Below are 22,940 nucleotides of genomic sequence, written 5' to 3' on the forward strand. Positions count from 1 at the left end.
GGGAAAGGGGGCAAGGGGAGATGGCCAACTAAAACCAGTCACATATTGTGGCAAATTTGAGAGAGGCAGGGGTTGAATCCCTGACCTCCAGCACCACCAAAGATGGTGATGACCACTGGATCAAATGGCAGTGGCAATAACAGCAGTTTGTACTCATTGGCTTGAAAAGTAAATGCATCAAGTTGATGGTTTAACAGTCATTAACCGGTAATTACTACCTAACTAAAACCAAAAGATAGATCGTAACTTGTTTGGACGGGAGATTATTTGCCCAAATTTATTTGCTTATAATTTTCAATACACCTTTTTATCTTTCCAATTATCTTTTTATCTCACATACATCATATCACAAAAAATGGTACAGTAATTATTCCAAATAATCTCCCATCCAAACAGCAATTCATTTGCCGATGGTAACTTTCGAGGCATCGGCAGAGGTCAAATCTGTTGAAACTGTCTCAGAAAAATCACAGATGCCGTTGACTTTGACCGCCAATGATACGCAGGTGACCAAAGCCATAGGCAGTTAAAGACCACGTTAGACTAAACCGCAGGTAATCACTAGTATTAGTAATTAACTACTGAGTTTTATAATCATATTAAAGAATTTTGCAGAAGAGACAAAACCCATATTTGATTGTTTAGTTAATTTGATGGGGTTGCCGGATTGGGTTTTCCCGGTACCGCTGGAGAAAACAGAAAACATCATCGTCAAAGTCGAGCAAAGCCAACTATTCCAGCCAGGGAGCCCATTAATGGCGGATCCACCCGTGTGGGCCCCACACGGCCCAGATGACTGGCAATCATGTGGACCTCTCAGAAAGATTGTTTTATTTATTTATGGAGAGAGAAACTTGTGGTGGGGTAGCCCCCATGGTATCCATCTGCTCCGGTGCTCCCTCCCCCTCCTCCTCGGATGTCTTTTGCCTTCTCATCATTTCTTCTTTTTCTTTGCTTTTTGCTTATTCCATTTTGTGGTGCGTTTTGGCGTTTCAGATTCTTTACTTCTATATGTTGGATGTACAAATCGCAAAGTCTGTTGCTTTTGAATGTCGATTCAAATTGTCGAAACCTCAAAAATTCAAACTATTCGTCTTTTGCATTTTTTTTTTATTTTGAAGGGGTGCGTAAGATTTAAGATAGGTTCAACTTTGTAAATGTAATTCTTGGATCTTTATTTTATTTAAAGTTTTGGATTAATCTTTTTATAGTAACATTTTTGTATAGGTTAACAGTTTAAATATATAATGCAGTGTATACGTTAGTCAATATAACTAAGATTAATTTTTAAGTTTTACATATTGCGAAGTAACTATTATTAAAGGCTTTCTACCCTTGAATAAAAGCTTTATAATCAGCGGAGTAGGTTGGGTTGGGTCAAATAGTAAAATGAAAGAGGTTGTAAGTAGCAGATTTTGAAACTTCAAATGTCATGCAAATTGAATTGGTTTACTGATCAACTTGCAAGCCGGTTTCTAATTGGCTGATTATTTTTAGTTGATTACTTGATTTGGGCTTTAATGGTGCTTAAATTAAGTCTGGCTCAATATACGTACTAGGTAAGAGTTTTTGGGGTGTTTTCTTGGTGCGCTATTCGTTCCTGTAAAGCCAACGAGTGTGAATCATTTTCGAAGCTGTCGGTGTTAGATGTCTAATTGTTTTCATGAAAGAAAAAAGTGGAATAGTCTACTGTTTATGTTTATTTCCTTGTGAATAATTCTTGCTTTTGGATCTTGGATTCAACAAAAAGTTGGAAGATCAAATCGATCAAGTCAACGTACACGAAATTTTTCTACGTCCAATGTTGCAAGATCAAAAGAAAAGATCTAGTACACATCTCACAATAGATTCACTCCTTGTCTTTGACATCTGAGCATATGCAACAACTTTTTTTCCTTGTTTTGTTTTGTCAATCATAGGTGGGCAAGATATGATATTTTAAATAATAATGCCTTCAGCCATTGTTTTAATTTTGTGCTATGGGAGATGACCTGGTCTGAAGTACTAGTTAATCATTTGTGCCAAGAAAGAATAAAAATAAGAATAAGAAAAATCCTATACCAAACATGTATGACTTAAACGACAGAAAAAAAAAATTAAAGGATGATCTCTTAATTTTAATTTTAGAAATTCTCATATCTGTATTTGTCGATTAAGAATGTCGTTGCAGTCTTTTTTGTAAGTAAATTATGAAAAAAAAATTGCACAACTTGATTAATAGTTTAAAAGTAACTTGTAGCTATATAGATTGGCTCCAGGGTGTATAAATATCAAAATATTGAATTATGAATTTCTTCCATATTATTCTCCTTGAAAATTATTTGTGAAACTTTTTTAAAAATAATTCTATAACATTTTTTGGAATGTGATATATATATATATATATATATATGAGATAAAAAAAAGTTAAAAAAAGTGTTTAATGTCTCTAATTTTTTTAGATTCAAATTAAACAAGAAGCAGATAATCATGCCTTAATATTGCCCAGCACAAAAAGAGCGTGTTATTAAATTTAATATATTTGAATATATAACTTGTTACTTATTTTTTGGAATAAATTTTGTCTAAAAAATTCAGTTTCACTTAATTAATTTTGACATTCTATTTTTTGTTATCAAATGCGTCTGAACATATTAATATATGAATCTATTAAGTTTAAGTGTTAAATTGGTTATATTATCAAATAGGACCTCGAGTTTGTCTAATATTTTATTGCTACATTTTACTTCTGAAATTTACAAAATCCATAGAGAATTCTGAAAGTTGATATATCACATTTTAGTCTAGAACCTTCTTAAGTTTTTTTTTTTTTTGCACAAAAACAAAAGAAAAAGGAAAAAAGAAGAAGAAGAAGAAGAAGAACGCCCCCTATCGATCAATAATTCCTCTTTCTTTACTTTGTTTTACTTATTTGTTTTCTTTTCTTCCCTTGCGGTGACAGCGATGAAAGAACAAGCGTGTGTAGAGCAAATTCACGTCCAAATCTGAACTGGTCAATGGCTGGCACAGTGCATTTTCTGTGCGCTCTTTCTCTCTGTTTCAATATTCACTTTCTCTCTCACTCACGCGCCTCAGCCCTTCTCTTCCTCTCCCTCGCATGCATGATAATTAATCCCATGGGCCGATTTGGGCCCGACATACCCCACTCTCTATCCGCCAACCAACCACCCAGCCCCACACAAGACGAAATTGGCAAAATTGTTAGCTTCAATTACATCACATAATATACGAGTTTATTGCCAAAATAACACTCTTGCTAAAAAATATTCCCAATATAATTTACTTTCAAAATTTATTTCCATAATGATATTATTTTTTGCAGTTGTTTGGATGTTATTGTTGCCATCTAGTTATCCTGATTGCCATGCAGGATAACAAGAAAGGAAAGTTCAAATCTAATTTATAGTATCCAACATGAACTAAAAATTTAAATTTTTTAATTATAGAGGTACAAGAAGATTGCATAACTTTTGTAATTTCTTTATAATTATTTAAAATAAATTCTACCATTATTGACCTTGCTATTATTGGTCTTTGATTTTTTAAAAGTGTATCAAACCTATTGCATATATTTTTTCAAAAAATAAATTTTAAAAATACAAAAGTTGCAACAAAAATTGAAAGTAATTAAAAAACTTCAAGGCTATCATATTTGTTTATGTTATCATTCCTACTCCTTAAAAAGACAAGAGAATAATTTTCATTTGCCTTGAGATTATCAACTCAAAAAGCATATTTTTTAGATGTTGTTAATATAAATATTGACTTCTTAGAATTACGTTTGACAAGGGAAAAATAATAAAACAAAAAAATGCGGGAAGATTTAGAAAGAAAATTGGAGAAGATATTAGATGGGAAAGAGAAATGGAATGTGCTTTTATCTCCATCCTGACACATATGCAGCTTAAGTGACAAAAAAAGGATTATAAAGGTAATAAATTTTAAAATTATATTACTTTGGATATATGTTTTGGAAGAAGAGTTATTTTGGCAATAAACTCCATAATATACCACATAATATATGTTTTGAGCAAAGAAAAAAAATACACCACATAGTGTACATTTTATTTTAGGAATTATTGTTTTTCTTTTTCAGTAGTCAAAGGTACTAATTCTGTTTGTATTTACTAAATGTTATAGAAAATACAACAATCTATATAAGTGTACATCGATTATGATAAGAAATATAATAACCAGATATAAACGCATTATATCATAGCTGCGCATGCCCTGCATCCATAAACTATCAATTATAAATTAAAGGATTTATCTAGCATGTGATTGGTTGCGCTGTATCCATTAATTATCAATCATAAATCAAAATATTTAATTAGCATGTGACCGATTAATTATAATAGGAACTTGGTATTAGTTATCGTGTAAGTATATAGATTAAATCTAAATTGTAAAAATACTACTGTCTTTTGATGTAGTTGGTGATGGTCGAATCTCCAAATTTATCATTGAATGTTGTTTGAAACAATTTTTCTTTTTGATAAATACTAAGGATTATTTCATTGATCTTAAAGAATCATTTTATACTTTTTTAACTCGTACGAAATGTTATGCATTTTCAGATACCATGCAATTGTTCAAATACTTAAAATGGATTTATACTAATCAAGACGCAGAAAATAAATTTTCCATATGATTTACAAAATTGTATTGAGACTTGAGAGTCGGCTTCAATGATTGATCTTTCCGAGCAATATGAACCGTGGATAAAACCTCGATCGCCAAGGTGAGTTTCGAGTACTGTGTCACAGGCGACAAAACCCCAAAGGAAGAAAAAGGAGAGAAAAAAGAGAGCCGTTTTGGGTCTCTTTATGACATTTTAACTTATGTGATATCTACTCGCTCCGGAGGCGGAGAACGCTACACTCGAACCCAAAAACGCCCACCAGCCTCACTACTCACTAGTCACTACAGTCTCTTTCTTTCTCCATCTTCTTCCCCTTCTCTTGTCCCTCTGGTAATGTAAACCCCATAAAGCAAACAAATTTTCAGCTATTTTCCCTTTTCAGAGAGTACAACACTCACACCAAAAGGTGAATTCATGGCTTCTTCCAGCTTTCCTGCCTTTTCTTTTATCTGCATTACTACTTGGCTTCTGGTGGGCTTCTGCTCTGCTGAGGATCCCTTTGCTAACTTTGATTTTGTAGTCTCTTACATTACTGCTTCTCCTCTTGGTGTCCCTCAGCAGGTAATGTCTTTTTCTAGATCTCTTTTTCCGTTTCTTTGTAGGCCTTCTCTGTGTATGCTGCATTGTATTGTCCTGATGCTGTAAGCTCGTCAAGCTTGCATGTGTTCAATTTTGTGCCTTTTTTCAGCTTCAAATTTGTGGGTTTGCTTTATATTTTTGTTGGCAATTATGGTCCGGCTTCAGTTTGTTTTCAAATTTTGAATCGTTATGTTCAGATCTAAATAATAACGTGATAAAGATTAAAACTTGGAGCTGGTCTAATTCATTCCTTATTTAAAGCTGAGAACTTTGAAGGTCTTGAACTGCATTGCTGTCGCTTGCAGGTTATTGCTGTGAATGGCAAGTTTCCAGGGCCTACCATTAACGTTACTACTAACGACAATGTTGTTGTCAATGTGAAGAACAAGTTAGATGAAGATCTTCTTATGCATTGGTATGATATTTACTGTTGGTTTTATTTGAATTTTGTATTTTGAGATGTTCCTAAAGATTTCGGATATTGGGGTGGGTGTGTTGACAGGTCTGGTATATTTATGAGGAAGAGCTCATGGCAAGATGGGGTGCTTGGGACTAATTGTCCCATACCTCCAAAGTGGAACTGGACTTACCAGTTTCAGGTTAAGGACCAGATTGGTAGCTTCTTTTACTTCCCTTCCATAAACTTTCAGAGAGCCTCTGGTGGCTTTGGAAGCTTTATCATCAATAACAGGGAAATTATTCCAATTCCTTTTGATACGCCTCATGGTGATATTACAATTGTGATCGGTGATTGGTACATTCGAAACCACACGGTAAGTTTTTTTTTTTAAAATAAAATATCATGTATTTGAGCAATGACTGATATGTAGCTTTTAAAATTACCTTTTTTATGGTTTCTTTTGTACTTGGTTGCAGGCTCTAAGGAGAGATCTTAATTCTGGAAAAGATCTTGGGATTCCTGATGGCGTATTGATTAATGGAAAAGGACCTTATAGATACAATGATTCTCTCGTCCCTGATGGCATTGACTATGAAAAAATTGAAGTCCATCCAGGTTGGTAATGGAACATCTCATTCCTTGTTCTTGGGCTTTAGTGCTATAGTATGAAAAATGTTAATGTCAGATCTGCTTCATATCCTATACATCAAGTGATTCATTTGATTTAACCCTGTTTCGAAACAAGATGCTGCCTGTTGGCAGTTCAATCCACAAGACAGTAGATTTTGTCAGCTTTTCACGGGATAGGACCCGGAATGTTTACTGTTGTTTGTCTTTGTATTTAGTTATTTATATGTTTGACCTGAATTAATTCTGCATTTTTTTGGTTTTGATTCAGAAAATGACATGCAGTGTGTTGGTGTTCTGTATCAGATTGTTGTATATAGTATTGCATGAAGGTTTTTCTGTTGTTTCCACTATGCCCCCGTCTCCATGAGTGGAAACTCTTCCTCCCTCCCACTTTCTCTTGTTATTGGTTGATGGGTGTGCTTTTCATGAGTCTCTGTTAAGTTGCATCCTTGACTATAAATCATAAGATGCACAAGTCAATGAGTGTACATAAACTTTGCTGCTCTAATTCCTCCTTTTTGTCAATCATCCAAATTGTGCAGGAAAAACCTATAGAATTCGTGTAAGCAATGTTGGAATATCAACTAGTTTGAACTTCAGAATTCAAAATCATAACCTACTTCTAGCTGAAACAGAGGGATCATATACAGTGCAGCAGAATTATTCTAGCTTAGACATTCATGTTGGACAATCATACTCTTTTTTAGTAGCCATGGATCAGAATGCAAGTAGCGATTACTACATAGTCGCAAGTGCGAGGATGGTGAATGAATCACAATGGCAAAAAGTCACAGGTGTTGGAATCCTGCACTATACAAATTCGAAAGGAAAGGCATCTGGTCCTCTTCCAGACCCACCGCAAGATCAGTTTGACAAAACCTTCTCGATGAACCAGGCTAGATCTATCAGGTTTGTCTCTCCTTCAAACGCCCAATAGTATATTGCAAAGTGTTCCCCTATGTTCACATTATTGAATAACCAAGTTCTTTGAATCTTTTCTTCTGTAATATGTGATGTTATTTATGAACTCTGGTGTTTAGACTATTTAGAGAATATGGACAAGTCATGGTAATACCAGGATTATTAGGAAATGCCAGTGCTTATGGTGCTTATGAGATGATTGCAGTTAATTTATAATTCATAAATTGTTCCTCTGGATCAGAATTTGCTTGTTTGAACAAAGGATGCTGCTCGGAAGTTTCATAAATAGATGTAGCAACATTAAAATTAGATACCTATATTTAGGAATGTTTAGATACACTTAGCTAGTTTTGCATCTTCCAAGTTTACTTAAAATCTACACAGCATGTGATTAGCTTCTTTAACTCATCTAGAAGAATATGTTGTGGTTAAATCTTGCAGGTGGAATGTGACTGCTAGTGGTGCTCGCCCGAACCCTCAAGGTTCCTTCAGATATGGTTCAATTAATGTGACCGAAGTATATGTACTAAAAAATAAACCACCAGTAACTGTAAACGGCAAACAACGAGCAACACTCAGTGGGGTTTCATTTGTTAATCCTGCGACTCCCATCAGGCTTGCTGACCAATATAAAGTAAAGGGTGTCTACAAACTTGATTTTCCAACCAGGCCACTCACAGGATCCCCTAGGATGGAAACTTCAATTATCAATGGCACTTATAGGGGGTTTATGGAGGTGATACTGCAGAACAATGATACCAAGATGCATACATATCACATGAGTGGCTATAACTTTTTTGTGGTTGGGTAGGATCCTGCCTTGTTGCTGTTGCCCTTGATGATATAAACTTGAGCTTGTTTTTGCTCATCTTCATCTGAATGCTCTTTTCAATCAATTGTAGAATGGATTTTGGTGAGTGGACTGAGAATAGCAGAGGAACATACAACAAGTGGGATGGCATTGCTCGCGTTACAACTCAGGTGCGTGTTGAAGACTGTTGGGTTTAGTTTGTTAAATTTCTCAACGCGAACTTAATGTTATCATTCTGGAGTTCCTTGAATTGGTAAATCATCTACTAAATGTTATGCTTGTTTTAATCAAACCACTTATTTCAGGATTCTCTTATCCTGCTTAGATAACCTCCAAGTTATTCACATCTACAATGTCCCTAATAGTGAGATATTCCCTGTATTGTAATGCAGGTGTCAAGAGAAAGTGACTGATCCAATTAAGATTCACATTTGGCTCCTGCCAATTGTATTTATTAGTCTATGCTGCAATAATGATGCAACTTCCTATTCCTCAGATTTCTCTGTTACTGTCATCTAAATCAAAGTTTTACTTCAATAGTACTCTTTCACGCATGATGTACTGCATATCTGCAATTTCCTGTATACAAAGTTAAGATCTTCCATAAACTGTATGGACTACTCCCAATTTTCAGTTCTCAGCCAAACAAACAGAAAAAAGAAAAAAAAAAAAGAAAGTTAATGAATGCTCTGGACAAATAATTACTGGTTAGAGTAAGGTTTACTTGCTCAGAATTGATTTGCTATGACTATGCATCTAAAATGGTGTTGTCTGTTTAGTTTTTGACTATCAGCCTATTGTGTTTTTGTTGTTCAGGTGTTCCCTGGGGCTTGGACAGCTGTTCTGGTCTCCCTTGATAATGTTGGAGTTTGGAACCTTAGAACAGAGAACCTTGACTCATGGTATCTTGGCCAAGAGACATATGTCCGAGTTGTTAATCCAGAGGCAACGAACAAAACAGAGTTGCCTATCCCAGATAATGCTCTGTTTTGTGGTGCTCTAGGCAAATTGCAAAAGTATGTTAATTTTCTCTCTTTGACATCTTCTGTTGTTCACTTCTTATAGACTAATTCTAACGTGTACCTTATCATCTTCAGGCCACAAGATATATCTTTGGCTACATCGATCATGGTCAATCGGTCAGAGCTATGTTTTACTCTGCTGCTAATGATTTCAATGTTAATCACCATATTCCAATAGAAGTGGTTATTTCTGCTGCATGCGGGAGCCTGGCTTTGCTTAGTGAGGTTTGTGTTGTCAGATTAGGTGTGTAATTGTAGTTTTGTTTATATGAAATTTCATATTTTGACATGTAATTTCTTTGCTTTCCGGTTGTATTAAATGCTCCCGGGATCCTTGTTAATTTATTGGAATTATCATTCTTTTAATATTTGTGATTTATGCAATGTTTACAGTTAATCAAGTTGTAATACAATCTAACAGTCATCGTTTAATCAGCACGAAAGGACTAATATTTCTTTTGTGGAGTTCATTTACATTGTTTACTTAAACGTGAAAAGAACTTAGTTGTTGTTCTCCTATAAATAGCTTGTTCAATTTGGCTTTCGCCTGCACAATATGCATATATTTAATCCTCTCTTTGCTGGGGTACTCTCAAGAATCAGGTTTTCTTGAGACTTGACCTTTATGTTCAGGGATTTGTTCAATATATATTGCAATAGCTGCTGCTTGTGGTTTATCACTACTTGGTTGGTCCCATATTCCAGAGTTTCAAGCACAAGATCAATCCTGACAGTGTAGGACCATTTAAGGAAACCGTGGATTTACAGGTCATGAAGTCCATTGGCTGAGGATGCCAGCCTGGCTGGTGCCTGGTTCTTCTGCTGTCTGATTCTAAATGCACCAGTACCAGTACTAGCATTTTCCTCATTTGGGACCATTTTCCTTCAATTCAGCTAGGATGCCTAACCTCCTCACGCCCCGTCCATGCTGGTTTTCGGTAGGCTTAGACCTTGTACACTTGTTTTGTGGATGATGGCACTCAAAACTTGACGCTTTATTTAAGTGTGCACACTCAATTGAAGCTAGCTGCTATCATGTATAATGCCTTTTGGGACACTGGAAGTCATGCCCCAAAGAAAGCTTGAGGGTGGACCAAAGAAAACCAACAGCCAAAGGTGGTCTACGTGCTATGGCTCTCATCTTATCGTTTTGCGCCTCTGGTATCTTTTTTTATTTCGTTCAATTTTTTTTTCTAGTAGAGAAGGAGACCTCAAAATTCCGAGATTTCAATCAAGTGGCGTGTGGTAATGGTTACATAAATAGTTGCATAAATCAGATATATTTGTAGGAAAAGGTTTTAGTTTCCACTGTACTTTTTGTAAGCTATGGTGGTAGGCTGACTGCTCCTAATTCATTAGTTATGACTCAAATCAAATATTTTATGACGCTAAAATTTGCCATGATCATGCCCATGGGAATGAGCTACGGTGGTCATTCCTTTTTGCTCTTTTAATCATGAAAAAAGAGTTAGGAGAAACCAAAGGAGTAGTAAAAATTCTAGATTATAGTTCTCATGATTGGTGGATTAATTTGTGAGGTTGCTTTATCTAGGGATGACTACTTTCATGTGGATGGATACAAGAAAAGATGCACGATTTCTCAACTGGCCGCTGGAAAAGGGCCAAATTTGGCAGGATATATGGTTGGGATGTTGTATTACCATCAGATATCGTTTTACGCGGATGGCATACTTCCTTGCGTCTGCCAGGGGTACCCATTATAATACTGTAAAGGCAGCCGGAGATAGGAATGCATTTGAACCAGGCGTCAATGACAACCTTATTAAGTCAGACCCCCTGAAAACTCACCACTATGTAGTAATAAAGGGAAGATGACCTGCTCAAAACTCACTAATATGTAGTAACGAAGGGAAAATGACCTGTTTCGCCTCTTACATTTCATAAAAATATTCTTTTTATTATTCACTTTTAAAATGAAGTAAATTCATACTTGATATTTAAAAACTGAAACTATTACATCAGTGAAGTCAATTTTTAATCTGAATCCAACCACCCAACAACCCGATTACAAATTTCGAGAATATAATTGGTAGATTACTTGGTTAACTTAATTTGATATTCACGTGAAATTTAATGAATCCAAAAGGAAAAAATAAAAAATTATAACATAAAAAAGAAGGATTAATCTTTCGTACATTTTTATTGAATACACCAATGGATCTAGATACTTGCCATATTATTTCAATTTAAATTTAAACACCAAACTTTGTATGTGTGGTATACATTTTGATTCGCAAGTGTATATACTAACGATGGAGGAAAAGATTTACCCAAAAAAAAACCTTACTATTCCAAGACAAAGAATGACTTTTTATGTTATAATTTTTTATCTTTTTCCTTTTTTGGTTCAATAAATGTCATGTGGATGTGATGGAATTGGTTGAGTGATTTATCAATTTTATCCCTGAAATTTATTACTAGGTTATTGGACGGTTTGATTCAGATTAAAAGTCGAGTTCAGAGATGTAATAACTTCAATTTTCAAATGTTAGGGAAGAATTTGTTTCGTTTTAAAAGTAAGGGATGAATATAATATTTTTTGTGAAATGTGACGGATGAAACAGGTCATCTTTCCTAAATTTTAAATGAGTGACTCAATTAAACCCATTTAATTAGCTGGTTTAACTAGATTGACTTGTATTATCCATTCATACCTATCTAAAGATATTTTCACATTCAAATGCAACTTTTTCTGGGCGTCAGGTGTATAAATTTGAATTTGTAACCAATCCAATAATTATTTCTTACTAGACATGTTCTCTGTTATTCTCTTTTTCCTTTGTTTTCTTATCTTATTTTCCTCCTCCTAAAATTGAGGTAGACTCTTCAATGGTTGTGTTAATACTTGCAACCCAACATTTTCAATACTTGTGATATGACATTATTTGCAACTTATCATAATCACCATTTTGTGTTATGTAAAATATTGGTTGGTTTTTTAAATCCTTTTTATTTATTTGGGTATAAATATTTATTGGTTAACTTGGTATGTCTTTAATTTTTTATCATAATAAAATGTCAGTATTTTTTGTCAAAAATCCAAAAATAAAAGGTAAGCAAAATTGAAATAGGTCATAAATGGGTAATTGGAATATCCATTTAAGACCATACCTAAGTCATAAGAAGATAATTAGGTATACCCATATCTATTTAAAATCATACCTATATATGGCATGCCTATTTTGATCTATTTATTAAATGAATACAAATAAGTTGATTCAATTATGTCCATTATTCTACTATGAACTGTCTATAGATAAATTCGAACCCAAGACTTTGACACTCTGCCGACCACTCCAATAAACATAACAGCAAAATTGTCACAATTGATATGGAATACAACTATTCCTTAACGCGCTGATGTCATGCCTGGTTTTCAACAAAAGGTATTTTAGTTTTCCTTTTGGATAAGCTCTTTAACCTCAGCCCTCATTCACTAACAAAAAGGAAGTCCTTATTGTTTAAACATCTCTCAATTATGTTAATCTCTGTAAGTTAAAATTTAACTTTAGAGCATAACTTTTAACGCTGTTTCTTGCTGGTGAACAATAAAAATCAATGAACCAAAGAGGGAAAGTAAAAAGATGCGAAAGAACGACACATGAGGTGCTTTTTCCCAATTGCTGTCACCAGTGCTACGTACACAGACTCTCCTTTTAACGAGGACCTGCGTGCCAACTTTTGACAGGTGGGATTAATTAAGGTTGCTCAGGTTGTTCCTGTTTCATGTGCAAAAACATTAGGAAGCAACTTTTTATAAATATTTTCTTTTCAAATTGAAAATAAACCTGGAATCAAGTCTTTCCCATAGAGTTTGAGAGGTTTTGCGGGTCTATACTTCTAGTTCTAATTCTTCATATTATGTACAATGGAAAATACTGCATCTTATTTTTGCTATAAATTTACTTTGCCCCTAATTATATGTAATCAATAGTTCAAATTGTCATGTGACGTTATAATATCATCGAAGTTGGAACCTTAATTATAAAACTCAGAGAATATGTCATTTGGATCTACATTTCCTTGCATTGGCAAGAATTTTGGTGAATACCTATTTCTTAAATTGGTTACGGCTACTGCTTATTGCTTATACGGCGGCGCATCAAAGTGCATAATCGAGGCAAACTCATATCCTATCAGGGTACGACAATCATTTACTCCACCGACGTAAATAGCACAAGTTGGTTCAATTGACAGAGTCGAATCACTTTTCAATAATGGTCAATCAAACTCAACGAAATCTCTTCATACAAAAAAGAAAAAGAAAAAGGGACAATTATTTACTCTGTATGTCATCTAAAGTAATTAATATAGATAAAAATTCACATTATGTAATTGAGAAATTGGACTAGAACAGTGAATTTGGTCTAACTTTTATAATTTGAATGTCAACCATTATCAATTAACGTTTGAATGGCAACTTGAGAAACATAATGCTAAGAGATAGGTAAGTAATGAGCGAACTTTAGATTTTGTGCCTGGAACACAAGTCCACCTTAACTTGGAGCAACACTTACTAGCTAATTAGGAACTTTTCCCTTTCAACTTTCAAACCATTCTCTTTTTCCATTTCTCCTTATACATATGGCATAAGTCTTCTTTTACAGTTTACACACACACATATATAAAGCAAAAAGTAAATTATATGTTAACCTAATGCACCCCATATGAACTGCAGGTCACTTTCTAATAGTTAGCTTGAATAATGTTGCTATTTTCAATCAACTTTGTAATAAATCAATTTCTTTACGGTACGTAGAAGTACTCTATTGGTTTGGACACCATGTTTCATGTGTTGGACCACTCCCATTCAAGATAAGCAAAAAGAGAGAAGGACGGGGAGGGCAAAATGTATATTAGCTGGACATTGGATTAAGATGTTCAAGTACCCAAAATTGGTTACTTTCAAGCGTAAAAAGATGAAATTTCTTGATTTCTTGCAAGCGTAACCTCATTTAGGCTACAAAGACGTAGAAGCTTACTGTGCATACGGTAGAGGGTAGGAATTGGATGCCCATTTCGGTTTCTAGGTCATCTTGAAAATTTCAGTTCTTAAATCATGAGAAGTTCCGTCTTCTATTGAGTCTTATTATGTACTTCCTTCCTTACGTGCAATATGGAGTTTACTTATTTCCACGATTATCTATGGTTAACTTTTAACTGATATTCATACATTCTCGGAGTTGGAGTTAGAGTTAGGCTGGAATAGATTGAATACATGGTTCACAGGTTAGGGCTGCTTTCAAAATTAAATAAGCACTTGTATCAAACATTTACTCGACCAAACTCCATTTTTTCCTCCCCCACAGATACAGGCTTGAATTGAACAAAATTTTTTTAAAAAATAAATAAATTAATAACCCCGTTGCCAGGGATCGAACCCTGGTCGTTCGCATTAATTGAACGATATAATTGATTAAGTTGCAATGAAGTTCATAGTCCAAGTATATAATCTATCTGTTCATTTTATTCTTCTGAGCCGGTAATTAATTTGTTGTTTGTCCAGACGGAGGATTTCAACAAAATACTAATAAACAAGGAAAACTATTATCCAGCTAGCTATTGATTATTTGCTGGTGTGCAACCCAAACATCCTTTTCGAAGGTGTCTACATAAATCTTACTTGACGAAGCTCTCAATCAATTTATTGCACTTATGTGTATTTCACACCTATTGAATTTTTACATTCAACTTACGCAGCATGTCATTCTTAACAATTTACAGGTGTGGCTCTTCAGATTAGTCTATTTACGAACAAGCTTTCCAGAGATGTTCCAACTTCCGGGTCAAGCAAACAAAATATCCAGTTTTATCACTTTGCTTAGCCAATTGTCTTGACTATTAAATCTTTCACTCGCTCCTGCGATCGGACATTTTATGATGGCCTAAAATGCAACTACTGGTTCTACCTGAAATACATCATCAACCTATATTTGTGTAAATCCCATTCACCCTTTTCTCTTAAAAAGAAAAACCCACAAAATAAAACAAAGAGGAGAGACAGAAACAAATATGCAATGATCTTTGTAGTTGTGCAACAATACGAACCCAATAGACGAATTAGCAGTTTACTTTAGCACCAACATGAAGAGTGATAAAAGTCCTTAAAGCAAAAGGTCACTGCAATAATGTTTAAAGAAGCACGATTTCCTACTAACACTTGGCCTACTACATGCTAGCTTGCAGACATATCAACACATTAGTGGAGATCAACGGCAGACAAGTTAAATAGAAACCAAAAGGTTAGACTTGAGTAGTTATCTGGACCTCAATATCTTCTCTACCACTCAAGAGATCCATAACATATCCATGCCATAGCTAGAAGTTTCTGCACAAGAGCCCTGAAAAAGATAGTGCCAAAAGCATAATGTGCTTCGCTTCCTGCTTCTTAATTAGTACGGGGAAACGCCAATGTTAGCTGCGGCAAAGAATTCATCCTTCATTAGGACATCATCTGTCTCCTTAAAAAAATGGCCGGTTGAGAAAGTGAAAGGATGAATGCATTTGAAAATTAATGTGGCATTGTAAAAAGAGCATTAATATTCAACAAAAGATGATGCTTTACCTGTTGGCGCACATTGGTTTTCTAGACAGTTTGATCAGGCATGAGACCAAATTGAATATGAGGAAAGTGAGCCCACTGTGGGAGAAAAGAAACAAATATAAGGACAATGGAAAAGTTAGTAAGCCTAAACGCATCCCCACTTGCAATGTACCCTCCACCCAAAACCCCCTAAAAAAGAAAAAAAGAAAAGAAAAGAAAGAGAACCCTAGTTAAAACTTTTGTCTGCAAAGAAAGAAGGAGAAAAAGAGAAGCTGAAGTTGTCTAGACAGATGGTAGTACATTTTTTGCAGCTGCGCTGAAAGCCTCCCTATGGCTAATATCAGGATTTGTTGCCTTAATGCGTTGGATCTCCTCCCTGTAAGTGTAAAGCAAGCACATCATGACCAATCACACACCAGATGATCAGAAAGAGAGAGAGAGGGTCCTTGGGGAGATTTTTTTTTTTTTCTTTTTCAGATTTGTGATGATAACTCACTTGATGAATCGGTTGTAAGCAGAAGGGATTCTCTGTCTCCTCTCTGGAGCTGAGAAGTCATTTAATTGTGCAACAATGTCAGTATGTGTGTGACTATTTCACCATAATGTATGATTTCACTCCTGCGTCTTCACTATTTCTTTATCTCTATGGATATTCTACCACACGTGTTTTAGGAGGAAGAAAAAAGAATCTCCTAATCAAGTTAATTCTTTTGACAAATCAACTAAACTGTTATTTAGCTGTTGTATATATACTTGGGTAGCAAAAGCAACTCTTAGTGTAAATCCTGAGAATTCTTTGAGTAACAAAGAGGAAAAAAAAAAGAAAAGAAAAAAAGGTGCATTTAACTTCAACCTAAAGGCTGTAAACATTTAAGGAAATTGATCTCACAATCCACTCGAACATAAATTTTACTCTCTAGTCTCCATCAGCTAACTGAGTGCAATTTGCAGTCAAACATGAGAATCTCTTGGAATACCTGAATAAGTGCATGGAATAGTCAAGGACAGTGGACAGCGTTCCTCATATTTAACCAAGTTTTCATCTTATAAAGCTTTCCTCACTCTCCAATGTGTCCAAGCGCCAAGGCATTTTAACCCACCCCCAACAGCATACACACATTTTTACACAAAAAATAGGTATGCACTTTTACATTAAATGAAAAAAGAGTGGAAGAAAATGTTTCTCACGTCTGTTCATAACCGGTGGCCTAGGAAGGTCACTGAATCCCGTCTGAGGAGGTAGAGTGAAGTCACTTGCTGTAGTCTGATTCATCAGAAAGTTGGGAGTCGGGCTTGAGATTTGATCCTGCTATGCATTCATTTCATTAAAATTTTTACCCAACAACAGCACACCACAAATTCCAAGGGGCAAGCACATTTTCAAACATACAATTCTCCAGCTGATTTACCAGAAAGTTAGGGGAAGGAGAGAAGAATGTATGGCCAAAGTGATTATGGAGCTGGTTAGCTGAAGGCAAGAGCAACCCTCTCATGTTCACTGGCAAAAGATTAGTGCAATGGCCGCAGCGGACCGTGACAGTTTGGAACAAACTTGTACATGGAACACTCACCTAATAATAAAAGCACCAAAAAAATTAACAAAACACAAGTTGTAGCAAAGTCAGGGAAGAAGGAAAAAAAAAACTTAATATTACTGATCAAGGAAGTGATGTAGTCAGAAACCCTAAAATTTTCCTTACTGATGGATCAATGGAAAAGGATGGATTGATTAAACTATCAAAAAGGGGAGAAGAAATGCCAGTAGTGAAACAGTATACCGCGAGGACGGTGTCGCATATGTTGCAATGGACATAGCACAGCTGCTCGGAAGAAGCGAGGTGGTCCAATGACAAAGTAGTTGTAGTGGAACTAGTAGAAGAGGAGGACATGGTTGAGAGAGATCACTTTAGCTCTCTATCTTTTAAAATTTATTGGATTGGCTACTGCTGGGGAATTGATTGATTGATTGATGGCTTTGACAGATTAACAACCTCTTCTTGGATCTGCCTCTTTTTTTTTTTTTTTTTCTTTAATCACTGTGTTATGAAACAATGGAGCAAGCACAATAGAAGAAGAAAGAAGCGAAGGAGAGAGACAAAGAAAGACTGTATACTAAGAAAAGAGAGAGAAGTCTCTATTTGATGCAGTGGAGAATCTATATATCCAATCTAGAGACGTATGAGTAATAGTAGTTTGTGATGCTAGTGCGGCCAAAGTGAAAAACCTTTAGTCATCTTTCTCTTCTCTTTCTTGTTTTTGGTCGGTAATGCAATCAAAAAACGCATGTATGCGAATAGCGAAATGCAACTCAGCCCACAAACCCTCGTATGGTAGGATGTGCATAGTAGAATGTGCATAAAAAAACCAAGGGTGAAGAGACTTGGTATTAACTTTAACAGATTGAATTAGCCTAAAAAAGTTATAAATATTAAGCCAACAATGGATAAGATGAGCAAATAATCATCTAGAGATGAACTTACAGAATGTAGTATTAATATACAAACACAATTTGTAAAAGTAACAAATTAATCACTACTTTTTTTTTGTTAAAAAAATGTTTGAATAATTTCAACTCTAATCACCACTACAAGTCAAATCATATTTTAAAATCATAGGTTATATAGCATTACATTGACAACAAGATTCAAACAATCTAACATAATCTCACATTGACAATAAGATTTAAACACACATGTTTTTTAATAAAAAAAAGTGATTCGCTCTTATCAATTAAACTAACGTTTATTGGCAAATTAACCACTATTGATAACTGATGTATCCAGGCATCAGCCCGGGTCGATTCATAGAAGATACATGTGCAATGTAATGCAATCATACATGCATAATTCTGTAATAATTTTGAGAACAAGAAAAGAACATGTGTGGTTGGCATTCCCGATGTGTGTGTGTGTGTGTGTGTGTGTGGGTGTTGTGGGGAAGATAGATGGAGACAATGAAGCGCAGGCGGCAGATGTGGGAGAGAGGAGCCGGAAAGGGACGTTTGCATGGGAGGTATAGCTTTCACTTCCGCACCTGTTGTTTTCAAAGTTAAGATGGGGTGTTCAGATCAGTGATTTAGCTAGCTTTGCAGTTTTGCATAGATGGCTGGATAGATAGATAGAATGCCCTTTTATTTATCTTGCTTTTTGCTACCTAATAAAGAATAGATCAGTAAAGAGTAAAGACTCTCGCTTGTGCCCCCCGGACAAACAAGCCAATGTTTTCTCAATTATGAAATTGTCTTGGTCATCATCCTCCGTGCCCGACTGCGCCTCCTTAGGGTTCCTTTTCTTCAATGAGCAGAGTATCTAGTATATGCTCTCGTGTACTTACCCTTCGTGATTATTAAATTATGAGATATATCTCAGGGGCAGGCATAAAATATTTTTTCTCCAATGATTTGACTACTCATTCCTTCTGTCCTTGCATAGATGCAGGTACGAATTTATGAGTCAGTAAAACCATTTTAACCTTACCTTGTTTGTCCTTTACTAAGTTCTATTGCAGCATTTTGTATGCTTTTTTAGCTAATTTTGCTGGATGATCATGGCTAGATCCATGATCCTGCTCCACATAGATCATGGATAACTGGGATCTTCCTAGTTAGTATGCCCATCTGCAAACCCTAACGCTCTTTTTTTCATCTAGTGTGTTTGTATTGAATTTTCTCTGTAAAGGTTTGACGCTCTTAAAGTTGCTCATTAGATCAATGACAAATGAAACTCTTATGTTGCTGAAAATATTCTGTTCATCTATGAGGAAATAAATTTGATTTGCTAAAGTCTATTTGGTTGTGCATCTTTCTACCACAAATCCCTCAGCTTTTCAAAAAAGTTCATTTTGTGGTAGCAGAACTTTTACATTTGTCTATTTATGTAGTCTCTGACATATTCTATTAGGTTTTAAAGATTGATGAAAATCCTTAAATATTTTCAAGGTGTTATTTGAATCATTAACTTCTATACGATAGCCATTCTGTTGTCTATGCCCTTATCATACATAATAATAACTCAGTCTGGTTGGAATCCGTATGAAGGATATCAATTTGGCGTCACAATTTGATCTTTTAAACTAATTGTTATTTAAGGGCAAAAAACTCAAGTTTGCAAACCAAGAGTTTCTTAGATCTGCACCTAATTTTTTTTTTTAAGAAAGATTCTTTGACAGAAAAAATCCAATGACTTCTGCCTATTTAGCCCTTTTACATGCAATGGATAGAGCTAGACTGTCAAGGACCTGCTCCTCATTTATATGCCGACTCAATTTGATCCTTATGGTCTTCAAAAGTATTATATTTTACGCCGAAAAAAGAAATGTTCGATGAAGGACAGTCTAGAAAACGTACGTGGTGATTAGATCCATGGTATCAAATGTGAAAGGAGACTGCCCGCTGTTTAAAGTGCAGAATTGATTTGATGTACAAAATTTCCTGGCTTTCAGATAAAACAGTGACATTCTTTGGAAAAATAAAGCTTAAGATCTTAAAAGGCTTCAATGCATCTTGAACACTATGCAAGCGGACCACCTTTCACAATTATGAGAAACAAATTCAACAGTGTGTCTCCAAAACCAAACTCAATTGGCAGGAAAAATAGTCAGATATTAATGAAATCCTTGATTCAATTCTCAAACTCTTCCTTTATGGCTTCTCTCTTATAAAGTTTGGACGGGAGTCTCTCTTCAATAAATAAATACACATACACACGCACACACCCACACCCACAATGTGCAAGTTGTTGACCTCATCCTCTCTCTCACACATATATCTAGCACTGGAGGTTGTTCAGCCATATCTTTAAGCAAGCAAAGGAGAAAAGTAAAATACACAGACAAGAATTTGGGCGAGAGGAGTTCATGCTAATTTTTATTTTCCTTTTACAGTTAACTCCTTGGTTGAGCTAAATTACCATACATTTTTTCTCCGTCTCCTTAATTCTTACTGACAGTTCTGTTTTCTTGATCTTCGTATCATTTCTTCCCCTCTCTTTGTTACAAATAGAGTTTGACAGATGATCTTGGCCTAGCTTCCTTCTGTATATTGTCTTAAATTGTGTTTAAAATTGGAGAAAGCTGATGGCGTGATATATATCCTATGATGGTTGAGGCAGAAAGGTGGAAAAAGATTTTGAAGCACGTATAATATTTCGAAGACCAACTTTATTGGCTAACCATGCGTTTTGAATGATGTCAAAGCTCAGGAGGTAAATTGTAATGCATTTATAAATATAAGTTGCTTGTTAACCATGTTCTTTGAACTTTATCTTGAGTAAAAACTACTTAATTTGACTCTTATACTGTCCTAATAGGTGAAAAGCTCAATTGAAGAGAAAATGAACTAAAAACGTGGCGCGAAGATGCAATGAAAGTAGAAAAAGTCAAGAAAAAAGGGATTAACAGGATTGATATATTTTAGTATTTTGGCAATAACTTGAGTTACACAAATTAGATTGAGATGATTCTTAATTCAATTTGAAGCTAAGAGAATTATATACAAATCTTATGAAGACATTAAAATTTGGTTCTCACGTTTTCACAGTCAAAAGTCCAAATTACTGAAGTATAGTTGCCCTGCAATGGTCTTACAACCAAGTCTCAGTATTTTAGACATATTTCAGTGTCCAGACCTCCAAATGACTTGATTCTTGTGGTGTTGGAAAACTTATTCAAAGAGCTACAACTTTTTTATTTTGAGTAAGAACTGATTCGGCCTCATTGATTGTGCTTTTGGGCTTTAATGATACATGTGTGAATCCGTACCGATCCGCGAACGGATCCATGACCGGCACTAGACATCTCAAACAATTTTGCGCCGAACATCTCTAAATTCTTTTGCGCTTTGAGCTTGGCCAATGATCGGTGCTGGATATTGGGCTGGTCTTCATCAAAAAAATGGGGGAAAATGCAAATTTTCAACTCCAATAAAGCCTATTTCTACCCTATTTAGGATACATCTTCAAGAAACTCTAAATAGGGGTTGTTTAGGTTGTTTTTGGGGGAAAAAATATTAGTCTAGCCTAGTTTTAATATCTTTTCATAGTTTATTCTTAAGAGATCAAGATTCAACGGAGGCGAATCAAGGAGCGCACAAGGAGAAGATTGGAGCAAGCAATTGAGAAGTCGTCTTACTCTTTTCCTTATTTTTGTAGCAACTCTTTGAATTCATGGTTATAATTTCGAAATGATATTGAACTAAATTGTTTCTAGGGTTAGGGTTTTTACGAAGGAATTTGATTAATTTTTCTAGTTTAATTTCTTGCCTTTTTCTATGATTTTATGTATCTTGATTTAATTATATGTTTATACTTGGCCACTATAGACACGCTTTTAAGGTTTGTATTGAAGTGAAAAAGGAGATACAACCATGCACTAAATAGATAAACATACTTAACTTAATCACGAGAATAGGTTAGGATTTGTATGACGCACTGATATCACCAAAGTTTTTAAGGGGTTTAGTTGAATATTTGTGATCTCGAAACAGACATAGGATTTAATTAGGCACACTTTAGATATATCGAGAGATAATTTAAATTACAATTGTGTGATGCATTTATGGTTTATTAAAAAATTAACTAGATCATTGATTCAAATTCTGGATTAAAATGTGAAACCCTAGACTCGCGTCTGTTGTTTTCTTACCACTGCTCTATTTGTATTGATTATTATTTTATTGCTTAATTAGAAGATACAACATTTTGAATTTAAATTTTGTTATTTTGTTAGAATAATTAGAATAGAAAATTAATTGGTCCCTATGGATTTGACCCTGGAATACTTCAGGTTAATTATTACTATGATCGGCCCTGTGTACTTGTAGGAATTCATTGATCACTCCGAGTGACTGCAATTCAGGCAATTAATGGTCATTCAAGTGCCAAGTTGAAGGCACCAATCCCTTAGGTTCTCATCATCGTTGTCACAACGCTGCTTAGACATACCTATATTTGTGCATTTATATTAAAATTTGTTCCATAAAACCAACCTAAATGGGGAAATATTCCAAATGTTTATAAGTACATTTGAAACCAGCACAAAGCCAAACTCGTATTAGTCATGACTCGTAAAAGTGCAAAAGGACATAATTAACAAAATGCTTAACTCCTGGCGCCAAATTGCATATTCTTGATTTGATTGTAGCGTACGACAAATGACTTTGCAAGTCTTTAGTGCCTGAATTTCGTTGGATCGTGACCCCACTGTTTCATTTTTGCAATGCATGCCATTTCTTGTGGCAACATGTCGGGCATCGACCCCTTAGCTCGTACAGTATTGGGAAAATGTTGAATCTAAGAAGCCTGCCTGCCTGCTAAGTGCTAAGGACCCTATTGTTTGCTGTAAACTGGGCCTGAGAAGTGAGAGGGGAAGTGAAA

At 35.1% G+C, this 22,940-nt stretch overlaps 2 protein-coding genes across 9 annotated transcripts; one reads left to right on the forward strand and one right to left on the reverse strand.

Moving 5' to 3' along the window:
* The first annotated feature begins 4,800 nt into the window (after positions 1–4,800).
* LOC140013079 (monocopper oxidase-like protein SKU5) lies at positions 4,801–9,475 on the forward strand. The gene is made up of 9 exons (XM_072062119.1): positions 4,801–5,203; positions 5,527–5,636; positions 5,724–5,994; positions 6,098–6,236; positions 6,794–7,160; positions 7,614–7,979; positions 8,075–8,153; positions 8,800–8,999; positions 9,081–9,475. Exons 1-9 carry the CDS (start codon positions 5,057–5,059, stop codon positions 9,181–9,183), a joined length of 1,782 nt encoding a protein of 593 aa, XP_071918220.1. The 5' UTR covers positions 4,801–5,056; the 3' UTR covers positions 9,184–9,475.
* A 5,603-nt stretch (positions 9,476–15,078) lies between these two features.
* LOC140012481 (protein YABBY 4-like) lies at positions 15,079–17,709 on the reverse strand. 8 transcript variants are annotated; one of them, XM_072060562.1, is made up of 7 exons: positions 17,349–17,697; positions 16,980–17,141; positions 16,759–16,876; positions 16,067–16,115; positions 15,871–15,946; positions 15,592–15,666; positions 15,079–15,480 (listed from the first exon to the last, which is right to left on the reverse strand). In XM_072060562.1, exons 1-6 carry the CDS (start codon positions 17,457–17,459, stop codon positions 15,613–15,615), a joined length of 570 nt encoding a protein of 189 aa, XP_071916663.1. In that variant the 5' UTR covers positions 17,460–17,697; the 3' UTR covers positions 15,079–15,480; positions 15,592–15,612. The 8 variants fall into 8 exon arrangements, with proteins under 8 accessions (XP_071916663.1, XP_071916664.1, XP_071916662.1 ...); XM_072060563.1 differs by having other exon boundaries at positions 15,079–15,484; XM_072060561.1 differs by having other exon boundaries at positions 15,079–15,487.
* Positions 17,710–22,940: the final 5,231 nt, after the last annotated feature.

This window comes from Coffea arabica, chromosome 8e (genome assembly GCF_036785885.1).
Source record: "Coffea arabica cultivar ET-39 chromosome 8e, Coffea Arabica ET-39 HiFi, whole genome shotgun sequence".
NCBI lineage: Eukaryota > Viridiplantae > Streptophyta > Magnoliopsida > Gentianales > Rubiaceae > Coffea > Coffea arabica.